Consider the following 22,599-nt stretch of genomic DNA (forward strand, 5'->3'; position numbering starts at 1 on the left):
ACTCCCAGGCAGCAATTTTAGCCAGTGAATAATGGGAATCGGTGGACTAATATCCCAGCCCCGTCACTCCCCACCTTTTGGGCTGGGGAACTCTAAGGTTAATGTTTTACACTAGCTCCTAGAGTTTGACAGAATTAAGCTCCAGTTGCCCTCAGTGGTAGCTGTCTTGATAATATACCGTTGCACGGCTTCCTTCCCTTCCTGTCTCATTCCTCACTTTCCTATGACCACTTGCATTCAAATCCTTGTCTCAGGGTTTGCCTTCTAGGAGACCCAAATGAAGAGAGTGCTCTAGAGCAAAGCATGGCTTAGTGGAGGGTTCCTCACCCTGGTTTTAAAGATCTTGCTCTGTAAAGCTTACATTTTTTTTGAAAAAAATGGGGACTAGATAAGTGGGTGGAGAGAAAGGAAGAAAGAAAACAAGGAAGGAAAGAGAGGTTTATGAACCTGGCAGTTTTACATATCTCTTAAAAAATACTCCTCCTCCCTATAACATTTTAATTCCACATTCCAAAATGTATAGTGTGATTTCATGTATGTGTGTGTATGTGTTTACTCTAAGGAAATATATACCACATATAAAATATTGTAATATATAATATAATGTACTATATAGTTTTTTTTAAAGAGTTATATGCTGATTAGCTTTCATAGCCTATTCAAGTAATGTAAATATAGACACTCTTCTACTGGATATTGATTTATACAGGGCAAATAGTAAAGAATGATAAAGTCATTTATTTTGCTTCTTGAGATCCACCCGGGAAAAGGCAATGCAGTCAGTATAAAGCAGTTTGCATTTGCAAAAGCGAACATCCTGAAGCTCCAGTCCATAGATTTTGCCTTTTCTTCCATCCTCAAAGAAAGGTTAGGAATCTCCACTGCCCACCCCTAGCTCTATTTTAGCATTTGTCATGAAGTTGTTCAACTATTTATATACTTGTTGGCCTCCCCATGGGACTGATCTCTCTTGGAGGGCAGGAGTTTTGTCTTTTTCGTCTTTGTATCTCCAGCGCATGGCATGGTATTTGGCACACGGAAGATAGTTAATAGATGGTAAAATAACAGAAAGGTGAGATTTCCTATCTCAAAGTCTTTGGCAGAGTTTGTTCATCAGTTGTTGATGTCTGCCATGGACGCCTACAGTTTGCCTTCCCTGGAACTGCACCATGAATGCCCTATGAACCCCTGCTCTGTCCAAAGACTCTGCTACATGTTTGTGATCGGGTATGTAGAATGGACAAGATGAATTAGAGTTCTAACACGTGAATGAGCTAGGTCCATGGATTTAATTGTTAAAAAACAAAAAGCAGTGCATATTATGGCATACGGTGATAACCCATAAAATAATTTTGTCCTTTAATGTGACACAGACATAAAAATGTTTTTGTTTTACCAAGGGCAGGAAAAACAACAGAAATAAAATAAACTGCATCTGTAGTACACTGTAGTATACTCGCTACCAATCTCTACTCTTTTTTTGCCCCCACCAGCTACTCCTTTAGGTACCTTTAGTTCCTGGCCTTCCCATTATTTTTATCAATGTGCCAAGTTTTCGAATAAATATTACTCTCTGCCATTATATATCTTTTTCATGCCCCTTTAATTTGGAAATTTATGTGCCGTATTAAAACAGATGAAATAACTTTAAAACAGGATGTTTTCCACCATCAATTTTACATACCTGTAAATGGAGAAAGCATTACTGCAGACTTACATTTATTAGAAGAGTCTAAGGTGGAAATAAAAATGAACCCAAATGAGCCAGACCTTTGGAGGTTTGGTTTTCATTGCCCCAAAGTGTTGACAGTGATTTGTGATAACACCTGGAAGTACTTCTGTGATGCCTAATTGCATTGGTCAGGACTCCCAGGTGCAGATAAGAGCAGACCCCCCCCTGCCAGTTTAAGCAGAAAAGGATTGGTTCCAGAACACAGGTAGTTTACAGCAGTGGTGGAGGGCTAGGGCAGCAGGCGAGAAGGCAGAACGTCACCAGTGAAGTGACTTGTTGCCCTTGAGCCACAGCCATGCTGTTTCTGATGACACATATATCTGCAAAATGGAGAACCCCGTGGCAGCTTGTTTCTCTGTGCAGCTCACACCCACATCAAAGTGTTGGGTGGAGGCAGCTGACTGACAGAACCTGGGCTACACTTTAGCACCCAAGCTCAAGGGAGGCTGGGAGTCATAGGGTTGGTTTATCTGTTTTTATCTCTCCAGGGGAGGCAAGATTCATAGCCCAGGGATCTGCTACAATGTAAGGAAGCTGTCTAAAGTGGGCAGCCACAAATGACAAGTATCTGCTACAATCATGTTTCCTGAAAACAGCAGTAAGCAAATTGTGTAAGCTGTTTGGCCTCTACTATTAAGAAACGCATGCAGCAGAAAGATTGTAAGGAAATACACAGAAACGTTAATACTGACTGTCTTTACATTGGATTGTGGGTAATATTTTCCTTATGTTGTGTTTTCAAATTTTTCCATAATGAAACTATTTCCTTGTAAATTAGAAAAAGGAGACCTTTCCATTTAAGAATGGCAGATAATTACTGCCTTCCTACATGGATGAAAAATCTTATAACTCCTGATTATATTTGATAATCTCTCTTTGTAAAACAGGCAAATGATAAATTAAAAACAAAAGCAAAATCCAAAGCCAAAAAGTTACTCTTTTGTCTAAATTGAAGTTAAAATTTCCTGTGGCTTAGGCTAAGTGTGTACAGTAGCTGCTGATCACATCAGGGTCACAGTTTTGAAATCAGAAAGGCCTCAGATATCCTTACATCAACTTTATAGCATTCATCTCGATTTGAGTTTCAAAAAACACAACCATACATGATATACACACATATTCATGCACATTTACCTGTTATCTGTCTTTCCTAATAGACACAAAAGCCGGGCTATGACTCCTCAGTGCCCACCACACTGTAGTCACGTAGTAGGTATTTACTAGTTACCTGTAATGGATGTTAATGGTGAAATCACAAAGGAAGGGACCATTGTCTCTAACTGCAAAGTCTTCCAGTTCTACCAGCTGACTGGCCCTGACTGGGATAGCTGTTGACTGCATGGGATGTCATTCTGCTGCTCCCCACGCCTTACTAGGATATCAGAGATTCTAGAGCTCGCTTAAGCTCATTTGTTTACATGTCCCTTGGAGACCTTTTTGCAGCTCCTTACCCTTGCGGGACACAAGAAAATGTGGGGGTTCTCCAATCCTCTAAGCTCTACTTTGGAGGGAGAGCACAGGTCTCTTGCTCTCAGGCCTTCCTACCCATCTTGGAGTTCTCTTTCTAGCTGCCCTTCTGGACCTGACCTACAGCACAGCAACTATTTTCAAGGGCTCAGCAGTTTCTAATTGTTTTACCTGCCTTCTGACCCTCTCCCCTTCCCCTGGTCTAAAGAAAGATCTCTTTCTCGCCTGGCAGCAGGAAGAATGCTCACCCACTCATCGTTCATATGTTCCTCCAGATCTTTTCTCTTTAGCCTTGGTCTTTCCTTTAAAAAGGCAAAAGGCAGCTGTTTGACTCATATTCTCTTTAGTCCTCTTTCCTGAAGCAGTGTATGCTGCTGGTTGAATGGGGAAAATGTGAAAATTTGGAGAAAAATAATCCTTAATTAATAGCTCAAAAGTATCATCTTCCCCATTTCTACAAAAGGTGGACCGATTTCAAGCGAATGAAATGAACCATAGCTTTTCCAGATTTCCAAAGCCATTCTCTGAAGTTTGTCAGTTCACTGATTCTAGAACTTGGGAAGTTTGCAAAATGAGTACATCTCCAGGGAATGCCTTGTCTTGCTACTGTCATGCAGTTTCTCCCGAACAGTTGAGGCTCTGATAAAATAAATATCTGTCATGTTATTTAGGAGGGGTGACAGGCTGAGAATCACTGAGCAAGTGACAAGCTGTCCTTGACTTGGTAAGTTTCCATGCTGTCTTAGGCTGATATGGATCTCGTATTAAGTGATATGCAATGAGAGTTTCCTCTGTCAGCTCAGTGACATGATTTCAGGCAAGGAAGGTGAATGTCTCCACGTCAGCTAGAGATGATTATAACAGATATCACCTGTCTTAATAGCCCTACCTTCATCTGCTACACTGTGGGCAAATAATATTGTGTGCTTTATCATCAGGGTGCCAGACGGGGCTCAGGTAGCTACATTTTATATGTAAAATCTCATGCTCTGCTGAACAATAGTTGGTGTTTGCAAAGAAAAATAAGTATCTTGAAGCTTTTTATAGCATTTGTTCCTTCACAGCAAGAGAATATTGCAAGTTTGTAAGACTTTATATAGTCATGCTTAACCACTGTGACTTTTATTACTGCATGCTAGCTGGGGTACAGTAAATTACTGAAAAAACTATGAGGATGTCATTGTGCTTTGCCTGCTGCTTTGTAATCTTCAGCAGTTAGAAAAAAAGTAGTCTTGTTTGTCATTTCAAGCTTCTTTGGGCGTCCTAGCAGTCTAAAATGCCACTCCTAATAACATTAGGTCATTTTAAACCAAATTCTTGATAGAACAGTCTTTCTACAGAATGTTACCAAGCAAGCATTTTTCTAGAATCTACTTCTTATTAAGTAGGATCCTAATAGGGTGTTTCAAACCAATGTGAAAACACCTGTTGGGGGAAGGGAGCCAAGTGTTCCAGCTTTCTATATTGCAGTCAGATTTAAAGACACCTGTGAATGGCATCGTGGCGTCCTTGCCTGTGAGGCTCCTGATGCACAGCTGCCCTTTCTCATGCAAATTGGGCTGCTCTTCGTGGAAGCGGCCAGCGTCCGCTGTTTGTTGGTTGTCTTTTGGGGATGGGATGAGTTCAGAATGGGAAGACCAAGGAGGACGTTTAAAGTGAAGAAAATGTTAAAGGACTCAAGTTTTAGGGTAAGTGACCGCCCAGTAATGGTCATCTTGCATTAGAAGGTTTTCCTCATGAGATTTTTGGAGAATGGACACTTACCCCAGCTTTTATTGCTCTGGGGAAAAAAGTCAAATGTTCCCCAACCCCGGAGTAGTCTAAGGGTACTTTCTACGTTTTCCTGCTTAAGCTCTCAGCTTCTAGGACAGATTTCCTAACTTAGAATTGTAATGAATTTTCTTTTAATTGTATTCTTTCACTGAAAAATAGGATATGCTGACTGCAGTATCAAAAATTCTAGACCCTGAATACGAAACGCGAAGAAAGCTCTACCTATGGTAACGCCTGAGGAAATTACGATTCTTCCACTGTAAAACAGAGGGAGAGACTTGTTTGAATTAGTGAAAAGTTAATAGTATAATCACATTTTTTAAAATGGTCGAAGCTTTTCTCTTCAATGTGATTGGAACTGGTACTTGGCTAAAAAAAGGAAACAATTTTAAAATAAAATGACATTAATTAAAACATTTACATCAACTTAAAATATATCATTGTATATTTTTCCAGTTTGTGGCTGTATAGCCAATATCTAATGTCCTCTGGTTAGAGACTCCATCTTTTTTGCATATATATAAGATATATATTATTTTTATATTATTTTTAGGACCTAGTTTTCCAGGTTTATCTTCTGTAACAATCTGAATTCAGAACACTAGATTTTCACATTTTCAAGCTTTTTTTGAACTGTCTTGTGGGTTACTTGATTGCTTTTTATTTTTGCCACTTGTCATTTTCAAGTTTTTTGGTAATCATTTGACTTAGTTTTCCTAGCGAAGATAACTCTTAATGCCCCTTCTTCATTTATGTTATATTGAAGTCATAAATTTACAATGATGAGCACAACTGGCATTAACAGGCTTGGGAATAAACGCAATGACTTGAGTAAGTACACATCTCAACTGGGAGGGCAGAAGTTATGGGCATGCCAAGGGGAGCTTACTAGCTGGAGGCATTAGTCAGAAAGGACTGGAGAATGATGGTTAATCTATACGTTGGTTAAAGGGCCTAAAGAGATTTTCTACTATGATACATTTTTACTGGTATGCATAGTAGCAACTCCTAAAGAAGATTTTTGTAAAATGTTTTCTACTACAGGTCCTGCACAACTTGCCTTAATGAACTGCCAGTGTTTACTTATAATCAGCAGACTCTGTCTGCAAACATAATTGGTGTTCTGAAGTGTTTTTTTCCGACAGTCTAGTTTACACTTTGGTACTATAATTGATTTGTTCATCAGACTCTTTTTTTCTTAGATGGGAAGACATAATGTTTTGATCTACTCATAGAGTTATCACAATTTTTAAATTAATGACTTGGGAATTGAATGAGCTCTTTTATGCATGCTAGAAATACTAAATATCTCTGTTAATGTTTTTGGTTAGTTTTTGGTTTTGAATACTAGTAGTAAAGTATGATATGCTAAGAATAGTTTTAAAAAGAAAATAAATAGATATTGCTCTTATTGGTATTGTCGATATATTTGGAAAATTTTACAGCTGAGAGAGAGAAACATGCCTGTGAATGCGTGTAAATACAGGGAAATACACACAGAGGCAAAGAGACACAGAAAGAGGCAGAGACAGAGAAGGAAAGAGGTAGGCAAAGAAAGAATAAGATATGGCCAGGCGCGGTGGCTCACGCCTGTAATCCCAGCACTTTGGGAGGCCGAGGCGAGGGGATCACGAGGTCAAGAGATCGAGACCATCCTGTTCAATATGGTGAAACCCCGTCTCTACTAAAAATACAAAAAATGAGTTGGGCATGGTGGCGTGTGCCTGTAATCCCAGCTACTCAGGAGGCTGAGGCAGGAGAATTGCCTGAACCCAGGAGGCAGAGGTTGCAGTGAGCCGAGATCGCGCCATTGCACTCCAGCCTGGGTAACAAGAGCAAAACTCCGTCTCAGAAAAATAAATAAATAAATAAATAAGATATGAGGAGACAGAGTTATGGATTATGTGTCTGTGTCTGTGTGTGTGTGTGTGTATGTATGTGTATGAACACACACAGAAAGAGACAGAAACAGATAACTATAAGAGAAACCAAGAGAGACAAACACCCAGAGAGGTGGAGGAAGGGCCACCACAGCAATGTTGCTCAAGATTAGTTCCATGTCTGCCCTTAACAGAACAGTAGGGTACACAGATATGGAGGTCAGAGGCCTTGGGGAAGCAGGACAGAAAAACAGGCTCAGGTCCCACCAGGAGACACAGTATCATAATAGGCAATATCAGATATATGAGTAGGTCACAACCTAGGCATTAATTAGGTGGCTCTGCACCACTTGCTGATATTTGTTAAATGTGTTTTTCAGCTCTAAATGGTTTTAATTTTTTTGCCTGCAGAAAGGTACTGAAGGAAATCTCTGTTAGAGAACTAAATCCAAATGAAACTGTGCAGGCCAATTTGGAAGCCCAGCTCCTCTCCAAGCTGGACCACCCAGCCATTGTCAAGTTCCATGCAAGTTTTGTGGAGCAAGATAATTTCTGCATTATCACGGAGTACTGTGAGGTGAGACTCTCCTTTTCTCTTGGAAGTCTTTATAAAAATATGTTGCATGGTAAAAAGTCTTCCGTAAAGAGATCTTAAAAGTGCAAGTATCAAACCATAAATTGAACTGTGAAGACCTGGGATACCATGTTTTGCAGCTGGGAATGATTACCTCTAGATAACTGACAAAAGTTGTTTCTAAGGAAGGGGTTTCCTTCCGCTGGCAAACTAAGTAAAAACGAATATATTTTAAGGAGGAGGCCTGGAGTGGTGGCTCATACTTGTAATCCCAGCACTTTGGGAGGTCAAAGTGAGAGAACTCATAGTCCAGGAGTTCAAGACCAGCCTGGGAAACATAGTGAGACCCCTATCTCTACAAAAGAAATTAAATAATAATAAAAAAAAATAGCAGGGCATGGTTCCATGAGCCTGTAGTCCCAGCTAGGCAAGAGACTGAGGCAAGAGGATTGCTTGAGCCTAGCAGTTCAAGGCTTCAGTGAACTATGATTATGTCATCACGCTCCAGCCTGGGCAGTGAGTAAGACCCTATCTCTAAGAAAAAACAAAAAAGGAGAAATTGCTGCAGAAGAATGCTTCAGCACTTTTTTCGTAGGGGGAGGGGCAAACCTAGATTGGTCTGATGCTTAGATGGACATTTAAATGCTCTAACAGATGCTTGGTTAGAGTAGAGGTATATGTCCTGAGTTTTGGATTCTAGCTCTGTGGTTTAATTTCTTCAGTGGAAGTTTGGAAATGGAAATAGGGTTTTTTTCCCCGACAAGTATTACTCATATTTATCAATTTGTGGTTTACAGCTTCAGGTTTTACAATTTTTTCAACAACTCTGTGTTATATCCAAGTAATAGCTATGTATTTTACTGAGCCCCAAGAGAGTGTGAAACTGCTTGGAAAGGTAAGAGAGGGAAAATGGACAATATGTAGCTGCAGTGTGGATCTGTTTGTTTACTCCTGAGAGGTTATAGAGAGGGGATTGACAGAGGTTGGGTCAGGTAGAGAATAACCGAATATGACTATGCTCAAAAAGCATCTCCCAGAATATTGTGGAAGCTAGGGTCAGCCAAATGCACCTTGGGAGAATTTGGTACTGTTCATACTTTAGGATGAATTTAGTCAGCTCACCACTTGGATGTTGCTGGACCCCAAAAGACATGATGCTAGAGAGGAAAAAGGATGCTCTTTAGAGTAGAAGGCAGTCCTATTTGGGTCAGAAACTTTGAATGTGCCATTTGTTTGAGAGAGAGAAAAGAAGCTCAGAAGGAAAAGGAATAGCAGCAAAAACAACCTTGCCTGCTCTGCACATTAGCTGATGTATCACCCCAAATGAAACTAATAGCCAAGTAAAAATATCCGAACAAGTTTGAAAGATTCCATGTCTTGGCCATTCCCCTGCAGATCAGCTTCAGCCTTGCTGGGTATTTTCCCATCTATGTCTTGACCCTGCTCTGCTTGCAGGGAAGTGGACGGGGCAGAGGGTGAGTGGAGAAAAACTGGTTAGTTTGGGTATCTGCTTGTCCTTCATCCAATGGATTGTTGAGAAAATCAGTAAGATGATGACAGGTGTGATCAGTGATGTTGAATAGTTACTCTGGCAAATGTGTCACCAATTTACGCAAAACTACAGATACTTGCATATGAGTATTTTGGATGCTATGATCCACCTGCTATCGTTTGATCAAATTTCTTCTTCAGCCTCCTTTAGTTAATCAACTGTAGTTACTCTGGCAAATGTGTCACCAATTTACGCAAAACTACAGATACTTGCGTATGCGTATTTTGGATGCTATGATCCACCTGCTATCGTTTGATCAAATTTCTTCTTCAGCCTCCTTTAGTTAATCAACTGTAGTTACTCTGGCAAATGTGTCACCAATTCACGCAAAACTATAGATACTTGCGTATGCGTATTTTGGATGCTATGATCCACCTGCTATCGTTTGATCAAATTTCTTCTTCAGCCTCCTTTAGTTAATCAACTGTATTGTTTTAGAAACAACTGACTCCTACTGCTTATAACTATTACTGCTACCTCTACTGCTGCTTTTAGGACATTGACTTTTCCAAAGACTTTCCAAATCTTAGAACATTTTCAACTGCAGTCAGCACTGTTCCATAGGACTTTCTGTGCTGATGGCAATGGGCTATAGTTGTGCTGTCTAATATAGTAGTCACTAGTCATATACATGGCTCTTTAGCACTTGAAATGCAGATAGTGCAATTGAGGACCTGGATGTTAAATTTTGTTTAAATTTAATTAGTTTAACAATATGTGGCTTCTTGCTACCGTATTAGACATACATGGTATATATTGCTATAACTTTCTTTCCCTGTATTAATTGAAAAATATTTATAATTTTAATGTAATTTTAAACTACCAGAAATGTTACAAAAATAACACCCTGAACTTCCATATGCCCTTTATCCAGATTCCCCAATTGTTATTTTTCCACATTTGCTTTATCTATCTACATTTTTTAGTGATCATTTGAGAGTAAGTTTCAGACATGATGCTTTTTGTCCTAAATATAATATAGCTGTGAGTATTTTCTAAGACCAAGGACATTCTTTTACATAAGCATAGTACAGTAATCAAAATCAGGAAATCAACACTGATACAATCCTAATATGTAACCCAGTGGTTCTCAAAGTGTGACCCCAGAGCAGTATCATCAGCATCTCTAGGGGACTTGCTAGAAATACGAATTCTTTGCCTCTACCCCAGCCACGTTGAATCAGAAGTTCTGGGGATGGGGTTCTGGCAATCTGTGTTTTGATAAGCCTGCCAAATGAGCCTGAAGCATGCTGAACTTTGAGAATCACTCTTCTAATTCACAGTCTATATTGTCTGAATTATGTCCTTAGAAAGGGCAGTTCTGTAAGATTTTTGTTGTTGTTGCACACAATTTCATCCGGAATCATCTGTGTTAATTTTTAAATGATGGGTAGTTTCAGTGGGCTGAGCTGTTCTCCCGGGAGGGGCCGTTGCCATGGTGATGGCTGGTGGTGCTGAGAGACAGCTGTGGGGCCGCCTGGGCTCTGTGTGCTGCTGAGCTGGCAGGTTGCCATTTCCCTGACTCCTGAGGAATGATTTGCACAGATTGCTCCCTTCTTGTTAACAGAGATATTTCTCATCTTCAGACTCAAATTTACTCTTAACTTGCACAAGGCTGGTGTTATCTTCTTTTTATTAAGGTAAAATAATAGTATAGGAAATGGCAGGTGAGCAAAATTGCACCTCATAGAAAAATGCTATCACCACCATTGAAATGGCTGATCTCTTTATCTCCAAGTTCCCTCTTCTATGATTTAATTTGGGGCCTTTCAAGACCGAAACACATAAATGCGTTAGTGAGTCCTCTGCATCTACTACGCAACCCTTTGGACACATACGTTAGATTATGAGTGTAAAACAGCAGACAACTGAACTCTCATAATTTCTGGTCAAGATTTAACCAAATCTTTGACACGGAATAGTTCCAAAACTACCAGAATGGCAGAATATTTCAAATGTTGATGTCTTCTCTTCTCCTTCACATAGGAAGGAAATGGAACTACTGCCCATCCTCCACAGTTTCACACCTTTTCATCTTTGCTTAGGCCATATCCTCTGAGAATGCCCTTCTTCCTACTCCCACATCTTCAGATCTTACCCTGACTCCTCAAATTATTGATCACTACCAGAACATCAGGAGTGTGCCTACACCTGGCTCGGGGGTGATATAATACATATCCTGAAAAAGTGACTGCAGGATACCCTCAAGCTGTGAGGACCAGGAGAAAGCAGGAATCTCCAGTAACACCAAACACAACTTCTCTCTGCTTTTCCACCTTCAGATCTGGGGTAGGACACCTCCTTCCACAGTCATATTTACTGCCACCTCCTCTCCCATAATCAAAGGTTCCAATAAACAAGGTTCCTTTCCCATAAACAAAGCCTTTCATAATCTCCTGGCTAGAAATCACTCCCCATCCCAATCGCAATCCCCCCAATTCTCATAGCATCTTTATCTCTCGTGGTATAAACCACAGTTTACATCCTATGAACCATGTCAGACTCTCAGCGTGTGAGATTGATCTTTTTTTGATTCATTTTTCTATCACATCATGGACCCACGTAGTGAACCACAAAGAAGTTAGCACTCAAGACATTTTTTTAATGAATTCTTTACCTTCTGCTTCCAGCTGCCTCCCACCTCATTTCTGTCAGACATTGATAGTAATGATAAAATATTGGATCCTTCCACCTGTTGTATATGTTAGAAGTATTTTGTCCTACCTTACTGTGCTGGTATACCTAACAATGTGCTGTGCTGGAGACCTGTGAGATCCTGCCGGAAAACCTTCCATTTGGGTAAAGACAAGGCATCTCCAGAAACCTAGGCATTAAATGAGTAGACATACTAGAGAATGGATGAGATCATATATCTTCAGGAGAGGGTGGCGGTGGTGGTGGCGGTACGGAGAACAGATGATATCACGGAAAAAGGCAGAAAACGTTGGACTTGCCTTTTTTCTGCTTGGTGATATTAATATAGGTAAACAACGATTTTATCAATACAGTGCTAGTTCTTAACATTGGCTGCATCTTAGAATCACCTGGAGAGCCATCAGAAATCCTGAGGCCAGAGGCCCACCTCTAGAAAGTCTGATTTAGTTGATTGATCCTCAGGAATGGCTCGGGCATAAGGTTTTTTGTTTGTTTGCTTGCTTGTTGAATCTGTAGGCTAGGAGCCCAAGCTGATGTCTATTCATTCATTTGGTAGTGCTAGAAACTGGCAACTCTGGGCTAAATCTGGCCCATAGACCTAAATCTATGTTTTCCTTAACCTTCATAATATTTAAAAATCAGAGCCCTTCACGTAAGTCTACATTTTCAGCTTCTTTTAGCAGGAATGCTCCTTCAAAGGGTATGTGCATCCCTGTTTCCACCGCCCCCAGCATTCCTTGTCCCTTAGCTGCCTGGCTTCTCTAGGCATCTGAGTTCATGATGCTGGGTTAGAAGCTACAGAGGGGACTATGCTGCTTCCCTCAACTAAGGTATGGGACTACTGCTCTCTCCTCTCAGCAGCTGATGTCCTGGAGATCAGTTTCCTTTTTGGGAGGGACTCCTCATTTAGTGGGGTGCAGAAGACCTGCAGACGTGCATTGACACTGGTCTTTGAGGCATTTCAGCTCCTGAAAATTAATCGATTGAGTCCCACCTTGACCAGACCTCTCTCTTCTTCGTTTTCTTCTTTTCGGCTCTTTGGCCAGTGCTGACTCCAGCTCTTTCCTCCTCGGGATGCTGCTGCCTCCTCCTCTTACCTATGCTGCTTGAGCCAGTGCGTGCTCTGCTCTCTGCTTCCCTAGCCCCGCCATCCTCCTCATCCCTTACATCCAAGATATCCTCCCCATCTTGATGCTGCTGTCTTTTCTTCTTGCCTCTCCTGCTTCTTCCATCACTGCATGCTCTGCTTTCTGCTTCCCTGGTCCCACCACCTAAAACAGTTTCCTCACCTCCATCCTCCGGGTTCAAGTCCTCCTCCTCCTGTTGCTGCCTCTTCTTTCTTTGGCTGCAAGGGTGAGTGTACGCCCTGCTCTTTACCTCCTTCGTCCTGACACTGCCTGTGGTCTCCTTGATTTTCTTCCTCTTTCCTCCAAGACCCCCATCTTCTCCTCTTCATGGTGCCACCTCTCCTTTTTCTTCCTTTTCCTGAGGGACTGATTGGTTTTCTCTCTGCTATTCAATTCCCCAAGCCCATTTGTTCCTGTAGCATCCTCCTCCTCCTCCTTATTCCCTTCAGTTGTACCCTCTCCTTTCTCTGAGACCTTTACTTCTTGATGTCACCTTTTCTTCTTCTTGCCTTTTTTGATGCTTTGGTCAGCATGTTCTGGGTGCTTCTCATCTGCATCATTCCTTTCAGATGCTGTAGCTTCTTCCTCCTTTTCTGCTTCCTTTTCTTTTTCCTTTTATGAGGAGGCTTGCTCTCTGACTGTGGGTCCTGGGGAACCAGGAAGGCCTGCTCCTGGGCTTCTAGGTGAGCAAGCTTGGCCTTCTTTGTGATCCCAAGATGGTCAGCCTTGTGTGCTGTTCACTCCTCACAGGCTTGGAGCAGCTTCAGTTAGAATCTTTGGGGACTTGGGACCGTGGTTGTCATCATCACTGCCGCTCTCCAATTCTTTGTGGCTTCTCTCCACCTGAAGGCAACATGGCCGTCTTCACAAACTTCTGATATAGCAAGTTGGGCTTGGGATGATTATAATGGGTGGTCTCCTCAGAAAGGCTCCTTATCTGTACTCCATCCTGCCCAGTTTCCACTACCAAGTTGGCCACAGTCTTGTTGAAGAGCTCATTCCACCAGTGGTTTGTGAACTCCTTGGCAGGGTCATGTCCCACCCCATGAGTGTCTTGCTTTAGCATCACCCTGAGAGCCTGGGTGACACCATTCTCCTTCTGGCCGAGGCCTTTGCCTTGATTCCATCCATGCTTTAGCAGCTGCTCCTTGGCAAACTTCATCCCACGACTCTTGACCTCTGGGGTGACATTCATGGTGAGAAAAAAGTCTCTATCCTCAGATTCTCACCAGAAAACAAGAGGTGATATCATCGTCATTGCGGGGTCCTCTCCGTGAAAATGTGCCAAGTCTGACTTGTGTGCCACTATCTTCCTGGAAATGCCGTTTTTGCATCAGGGTTTTTGAGAGCTTTCCAGGTGGTTCTAAAATGCAGCCAGGGCTGAGAATGGCAAAATAAATAATAAAAAGAAATTTAAAAAGGAGAGAATAGTTAGTGTGGAAATAGACAATCATATAGGAAAAATGTATCAGTATTGATGGAGCACTAAGCAATGGTGAGGCCCAGACCTGAGAACAGGAGAGTCTGGCCCTGTAGTGGGTGTAGTTTTATGATCAAGCCATTTAGTCTGTTGCTCTTATTCGTGAAAATGGCCCCACTTGTTCTCCTTGCTCACCAAGCAGTCTGCTGATCCTAATTTAGCTTTCCATATATGCCTCCTGTAATAGGAAAAAATATACTGGCTAACCTGAGATGAACTTCCTAATGCCTTGGCATTTCTAGCTCCCATTGCATATGAATACATTGGCAATCTGGATTATTTATTGATGCCTTATGAGCTTGAAGTTCACAAAGGCGATTGTAATCAAGGGTCTTTCCAGAAGCCATTACTGAGCCCCAGATCCGTGTCAGATACAATTATAGTCATTGTGTGGCTTAAGAGAGATAATATGATAATATTTAATGAACTTGTCAGGTAGGATTAATGAGTCATTTATATTAGTTGCTAAAATACAAGGGGGAATATGGTAGTGTTATGGGAAGGGTGTGGTTAAAGTGCTGTGGGAGTAATAGGAGAGAGAAATGACTTCCAACCAGGAGAACCACGGAGGGGCTGGCATTCTATCTGAATTTGTAGTACAGGAAAGATATGGCCAAGAAGAATAGAAGAAGGACATTTCAGTTAAAGGGAATGATGTGATAAAAGGCTCAGAGATAGAAAAGCAGGGGATGTGATTTAGGAACCTAATACTTCACCTTTAGTTGTAATATGTTTGCAATTAAATACCTTCCCTAATGTTAACAACTTACATAATCATAGTATAATTATCAAAACCAGAAAATTAATATTTTACTAGTTTTCCCCTTAATGCTTTTGGTCTATACTGGGATCCAGTGCAGGATTCTACATTGCATTTAGTTGTATTTCCTCAGTCTCCTCTAATCTGCGACAATTTCCCTTTCCTGCCTGCTTTTTATGATCTTGACAATTTTGATGGGTACTGGTAAGTTATTTTGTAGAATGTCTCTCGGTTTGGGTTCGTCTAATGTTTTCTCATGATGAGAAATACTACAGTTGTCGTATTGTATCCTGCTCAGTACATCATATTAAGGGGTACAGGATGTTGATATATCTTATTACTGATGATGTTAACTTTGATCACTTGGTTAAGGTTCTGTGTTGTGGGGTTTTTCAATATGAAGTTATTATTTTTCCCTTTGAAATTGATAAATATCCTGGGTAAGATAGTTTGAGAGTTTGCTATTACTAATAGCCTGTTTATTTTCAAACCTTCACTTACTGATTTTAGTCTCTTTCAGTGGAAGTTGCCTGCAGCAATTCTTACTCTATAATCTGCCTAATTGCGATTATATATTTCTCTTATTCTGTCTATATTTACTAATTGGGATTCCCCTGTAAGGAAGAGCTGCTGCTTCTCCTCCATTCATGTATTTTTCCAATGATTTATTTATATTAGTATGAACTCACGGATTTTAAAATACATGGGTTACCACCCAGTACCATCACTGTTATATTTTCTTGCTCAAATTGTTCCAACCTGGCTAATGGGGCTCCTTCATGTTGGCTCCTGTGTCTTTTTAATATGCCCCATCCTTTTTTGAGGAGAAGTAAATTCTTGCATATGAATTCCATTTTACAGATGAAGAAACAGGACCCCCGAGAGTGGAGTGATTTTTCTGACTGTTACATCCAGAGCAGAACGAGGACCAGGGGTATTAGGATATCTGCTCCTTTTCTTAGCTTCTTCTCAATTATTTTCTGTGTCTTTATCCATCTCTATTTCTATAATACACACACACATATGTATATAGTCACAGAAATTATTTGTATAGAAATACAAATTTTAATGTAATGATATGACAGTTTTATTTTCTCTCAACAGAAGACTAGATAGGGTTTGAAATAATGGAAAGTGTATAGACTTTAGCATCTTCTGTTCAAACCTTTGTCCATTTTCTTCAACTTATTTCATTTCTCTGGCCCTTTTTTCTTAAGAGAGCATAACAACATCTATTTTGTTAGGTTTTTATAGGGATTCGAAATAATGAATGTTGAAAAAGTGACTATCAGAGCTTTTCCCTTAGTAGAGTCTCAATAATGAAAGTTATTATTTTAATTGTTCATTATTTCATTGTTACTCACCTTCTTTTCCTCCCTCCAGCTATTTTCTAGAAGTCAAGCTAGTTTTTACCTCTGAGTGTTTGGCGTGCAGCCTTTAGTATGAAGATTCACGCCAAAAGGAGGAAATATACAAATTCTTAAACACTAATAGGCCTGATAGTAACTTTAAGGCAAGTACTTTCCAATCTGATTGTACTATAAAACAAAACATTTGAAATTTCTTCGCATGTTTCTTGTTTATGCAAAAGTATTTAAACAAACCAAGTAAACTGATTGAGTTTTGCAATTTTGAATCTCTAGTGGGTGTCAGTAGACTATTACGGGTGAATTTGGCAATGACATGCAGCTACCAGGATTTCTAGTTCTCAACAGGTCCTTATAGAACTTCATATTGGGTACGTTGTGTCTAGTATTAGAGACAAACCCTTTTCTGTCCTTCAGAGGCACTGCTCATAGTTCTGAAGCCTGTTTGGGACCACCAACAACCAGTATTGGTTATTTATAGATGAGGGACATCCCTGGAATATTGACCATTGTGACATTGATTGGTGACCATCCTTCCTAATGTGAGCTCAAATCGGGCATCCACACACTGGGGCTGTCCACACATCAGGACTGTCTTTAGTGGTTTGCATTGCTGGGATTGCTGCTGATTGAAGGAACTCAGTATTGTTTTCAGAGTGGTGAGTCCCATCAGGGCCCTCTGGTTTTCCTGGGCAGCTCTATCCAGGAGTAGGTAGGCCTCCCTGAAGTTATCCTGTGTCAATTCTGTGGGTCTAGATTTTGTTCTGTTGGGGAAGGCTGTAAATAATATGAGTGTCTAATGTTTTTATATACCGAAACTGATCCACTTGTGATTTTTATAAGTATCAAAATTCAAGTCATTTAGTTTGTTTCATTTACTTTCTTTTTTAAAATATGAAATATTTTGACCTTTTAACAAAGAACAATACAAAATAAGGCCACTGATTTTTACCTAAAATTGTTAAAGGTAACAATTGAAAAGCAAAACTACTTTTGTTTAGAAGAAATACACTAATGCACTAAGAGAAAGAAATCTGCAAACCCAGTAGAATTTATAAAATTTGGGGTAAGGCTTTGGCTGTCATATGAATTTATACAAATATAAATGTTTAAAAATAAAATCACACTAATTTATTTCAAATAGTTAATTTTTTAAAAAAACCTCGTGCTTTATAATAAAAGCATTATTTCACATCACTTAAGTTCTGCCATTTTATTCTTATTAATCTACATTTACCTCAGCAAAAAGAACGCTAACTCTAAAAGAATTTGAAAAAAAAAATACTAAACTCAAGGTGTTCATTTATATTATTAGAAATGAACATCATAATACTGCATGGCTTGGGAGGCCGAAGCGGGTGGATCACGAGGTCAAGAGATCGAGACCATCTGGTCAATATGGTGAAACCCCGTCTCTACTAAAAATACAAAAAATTAGCTGGGCATGGTGGCGCGTGCCTGTAATCCCAGCTACTCAGGAGGCTGAGGCAGGAGAATTGCCTGAACCCAGGAGGCGGAGGTTGCGGTGAGCCGAGATCGCGCCATTGCACTCCAGCCTGGGTAACAAGAGTGAAACTCCGTCTCAAAAAAAAAAAATAATAATAATACTGCATGGCATTCTTCAGTACCTATTTAGAAGCTGTTTTATTTTTCTTGTTTTGCTTTTAAGAGCATAATGTGGCTTGACATTTCCCCCACTTTTTATGCAGTCTATTAAAGTGCACTTCCAAAGAAAATGTCCTCAGGTTGTACAATATAATGACAAAGGATCTTCTCCCCCACTGCCTTCACCTCCATTTATTGGTATTCTCCTATGTAATGAAAAAGGCTTTCAAAAACATGTTATTGTAAAATGATTCTTACTCAACCCTGCCTTTCCCAAGTACATCTTTTGCCATTGGAGTTGTTGAAACCATTAGACAAAATGTTTCCACTGGCAGGCTAAATATTAAGTACATGGCCTGTTTATATTATTGCCTAGCATCATGCCTCAAAGCTTGGTCCATGGACCACCCGTTCTAAAGTGACGAAGAATGCTTGCTAAAAAGACAGGTTCAGATTCCTTGGGCCTATCTGGATTTACTGAGTCAGAGTTATTGTTGATAATGTCTAGGGATATGCATTTTAAACAAACAACTTAGAAGATTCTGATGCATAAAATTTGAGGTCCATTGGAAGGTTGCTTCTTTAATGGAGATATGGTAAGGTATGAAGAACAGCATTTTAATATGCCAATCCAGTTAATAAGGGAAGCTTTTTCATTTTATTATTTTATTTATTTATTTTTGCAATGGAGTCTTTTTCTGTTGCCCAGGTTTGAGGGCAGTGGTGGGATCTTGGCTCTCTGTAATCTCCACCTCCTCGGTTCAAGCCATCCTCCCACTTCAGCCTCCCGAGTAGCTGAGATTACGGGAGTGTGCCACCACACCCAGTGAATTTTTGTATTTTTAGTAGAGATAGGGTTTCACCATGTTGGCCAGGCTGGTCTTGAACTCCAGACCTCAAGTGATCTGCCCACCTCAGCCTCCCAAAGTGCTGGGATTACAGCTGTGAGCCACTGCGCCCAACCTGCGTTTATTGAGTTGGAGTTATTGATAATAATGTCTAGGGATATGCATTTTAAACAAGCAGCTTGGAAAATCCTGATGAATAAAATTTGAGGTCCACTGGAAGAATGCTTTTTTAAAGGAGATACAGTAGGCTATGAGGGAATAGCATTTTAAGTCATCAATTCAGTGAATTAATAAGGGAAGCTTTTTCATTTTAAAATAAGAAGTAGGACAGAATAATTTTTGAAGCTCCTTCTAGCCTTAAACATTGCAGGGATTTGTTTTTGTTTTAAATTCAGGCTTCTGAGAATGCTCTTCTTTGGTCTTTTAAGGTTGTAAGTACTTTTATTGCCAATCTTAATAGAAGTATTAATTTTTTAAATCAAATCCTTTTAGGATTTAAAATTTTATAATAACAATCAAAGGTGGGGTTGAGGACACCGCATTTAGGTTGTTCTTTATTTCTTTAAGGTCTTGGCATTTCAAAGTCTATCTGTTGTTGGCTAAGGGGATGGGGAAAGGAGAAGATACTATTAATCCATCAAATGTTACAGTTTGGGTTACTGATTTTCAAAACCTTGGAAATTAACATGATGTCTTTTATTGCAACCTTCAAGGGATGATCTTAGTAAAGGAAAACATTTTTTGATAGCTTTATAGACTTAGGGCAATATTAATTTTGGGTCAGTTAAAGTCAATACATTTTTCATGAAAGTTATTCTAGCAATAAAAGTCACTATTAAATATTTCTCAAAGACCAAGTTAAGAAAACAGAATATACTTACAGATATTGTAATAAGAATTTCTTAGACCAAGGCATTATATTTCATCAGAAACATTTGCTTTTTACTTGAAAGACAGTTTAGAGAATGAAAGTAATGCTTTTCATATTGCTCAGTTATAATCAGACTACAAAAAGCTGTATTTATTTCTTTGTTGTATCATAATTTGTTGTGTCTAAATCTTTGAGTGACTTTGTCCATCATAATTAAATTCTTAGAAAAATCAGGATTTTTTTTTTGTGTGTGTGTGCGCGTGTGTGTGTGTGTTTTGATATTGGGATTTCATTCTGTCACCAGGCTAGAGTACAGTGGTACAGTCATAACTCACTGCAGCCTCAACCTCCTGGACTCTAATGCTCTTCCCATCCCAGCCTCCCAAGCAGCTGAGAATGCAGGCATGACACCAGGCTGGGCTAATTAAAACAATTTTTTTTAGAGATGGGATCTTGCTATGTTGCCCAGGCTGGCTTCAATGTCCTGGTCTTAAGCAATTATCCTACACAGCCACCTGAGTTACTGGGATTACATGTGTGAGTGACTGCATCTGGCTGTGTTTATTAAAGAACACAGTAAATGCAAAACAAGTAGTTTTTCTTGAGGATAAACATATAAAATGGAAATAGGAAGAATAACTTGAGGAATACAAGACACAGATCTTGGATTATTTAATCTTTTAGTGTTCCCTCTTCTTGTTGATTTCACATAGCCCTTGCTTAATGCTAACAACAGATATCTTTCTTCTTTTTAAAGTTCTACCCAGAAGGCAAAGGGGAGTTTGGCTATTTCCTTTGGACATTTCACCTTGAGGCCTGCTATTGAAGGCCCTATTCTGTTTTTTCCTTCAATAATCTAAATATATATTTATGTAATTACAGGAAATCAGGCAGGTAATATCAATGCAGGAAACACACACACAACTTTACCCACCTCTGTTGTTCTGCATCTCTCTTTCCACTTGAAAGAGTGTAAGAAGGTGATTGTTGGGCCAACAATAAATGTCACTCAGAGAGTGTGCTTCCATATGGCAGGATAACACAGAAAACATAATATATGCTCATTCACAAAAAAAGAAGTTGATGCAAAATATATAGAATTTAATATTTAACACAGTTTAAAAATTACAATAGGATATGAAAAGCAGTGTTGCAGTTTGGGATAAATTCCTGTAAGGAATGCTATGTTAATGCACAAATGTCTCCAAATTTTAGTATTATAACTGTTAAAAGAAATAATTAGATAAATTAAATTTACCAAAGTTTATTTGAGCACATACACACAAACATTTCTTAAATTGGGCAAACCTCGGAACTAGAAGTTCACAGAGCTCTTTCTGCCCAGCAACCTGAGCAATGAGCTTTTATAGGATGGACACAAAAGCAAAGTAGAGAAATCATTCTATTAGCTACAGCTAGTCATTTGCCTTATTTGGGCATGGTGTAATGATTTTGCTGTCTGTGATTGGCTGAAACTCAGCTGTTTGTTAAATGTTCCCGTTTGTTTAAATACTACATTAGGTTGAAGTTTGCTGCACAGGAATGCAAGGTATGGAGGCGGCTTCAGGCCAATTTTTTTTTTTTTTTTTTTTTACAAAATAATATATATATATTTTATTGTACTTTAGGTTCTGGGGTACATGTGCAGATCATGCAGGATTGTTGCCTGGCAAGGTGGTTTGCTGCCTCCATCCCCCCCATCACCTATATCTGGCATTTCTCCCCATGTTATCCCTCCCCATCCTCCCCACCCCCCACTGTCCCTCCCCTTCCCCCCACAACAGACCCCAGTGTATGATGCTCCCTTCCCTATGTCCACGTGTTCTCATTGTTCAACACCTGCCTATGAGTGAGAACATGTGGTGTTTGATTTTCTGTTGTTTTGCCAGTTTGCTGAGAATGATGGTTTCTAGATTCATCCATGTCCCTACAAAGGACAGAAACTCATCATCTTTTTTCTGGCTGTGTAGTATTCCATAGGGTATATGTGCCACATTTTCCTTGTCCAGTCTATCATCGTTGGGCATTTGGGTTGGTTCCAGGTCTTTGCTATTGTAAACAGTGCTGCAATGAACATACATGTGCATGTGTCTTTATGATAGAACGATTTAAAATCCTTTGGGTATATACTCAGTAATGGGATTGCTGGGTCAATTGGAATTTCTATTTCTAGGTCCTTGAGGAATCGCCACACTGTCTTCCACAATGGTTGAACTAATTTACACTCCCACCAACAGTGTAAAAGTGTTCCTATTTCACCACATCCTCTCCAGCATCTGTTGTCTCTAGCTTTTTTGATGATCACCATTCTAACTGGCATGAGGTGGTATCTCAGTGTAGTTTTGATTTGCATTTCTCTAATGACCAGTGATGATGAGCATTTTTTCATATGTTTGTTCAGGCCAAATTTAAGTTAGTTTAACAATTTCCCCCTTTTAGTCAGTCTCTCAAAATTGGGCATTGATGCCACCACTCTCTGTCACCATCATCATGGACTTGTTTGGTCTTGGTATGAAATACATAATTCACAGCATCAGGCTAGTTGAATGATTCCTTATGTTCTCTTTGTGTGTTATTTTAACAGTAGTAAGACCATTTGATGTACAACAGATGGCTGCATGTGAGCATTTAAGAGGCTTGAGAAAATATAGCACACCGGAGACTATTGTGATGGTTATCAGGAGGATAATACTAAGATAGTAAGTGTATTCCTTTAACAGAGGCCACCATGAACCAAAACAGTTGGAATAAAATCTATCAAAAAATGAGCCAGAAGAAGAATCTACTTGTTTTAACCAAGTAGCTTGTTTGTTGATTTTTTAAAACTAAGTTCCTACCGTATCAGACATGTTTATCAAAGTGTATCATGAGGTATTAGCATACACATTCCCCTGTTCAGCCAACAGGT

At 39.7% G+C, this 22,599-nt stretch overlaps 1 protein-coding gene and 1 pseudogene across 6 annotated transcripts in view; one reads left to right on the top strand and one right to left on the bottom strand.

The window, feature by feature from the left end:
* The window catches only part of NEK11 (NIMA related kinase 11), a 313,205-nt gene that overhangs the window by 47,975 nt on the left and 242,631 nt on the right, over positions 1–22,599 (top strand). For 5 of the 6 annotated variants that reach the window (XM_064378689.1, XM_064378690.1, XM_064378694.1 and 2 more), the window contains exon 2: positions 7,264–7,429. The exons of the other annotated variant lie outside the window; for it this stretch is intronic. In XM_064378689.1, coding sequence (XP_064234759.1) covers positions 7,264–7,429 — 166 coding nt within the window. The remainder of the gene's footprint in view (positions 1–7,263; positions 7,430–22,599) is intronic. 6 annotated transcript variants of the gene reach the window in all.
* LOC105727114 (G patch domain-containing protein 4-like) lies at positions 12,865–13,955 on the bottom strand (annotated as a pseudogene).

The sequence above is a fragment of the Aotus nancymaae genome, unplaced genomic scaffold (genome assembly GCF_030222135.1).
Source record: "Aotus nancymaae isolate 86718 unplaced genomic scaffold, 86718_ANA_hifiasm-v0.15.2.pri h1tg000019l, whole genome shotgun sequence".
NCBI lineage: Eukaryota > Metazoa > Chordata > Mammalia > Primates > Aotidae > Aotus > Aotus nancymaae.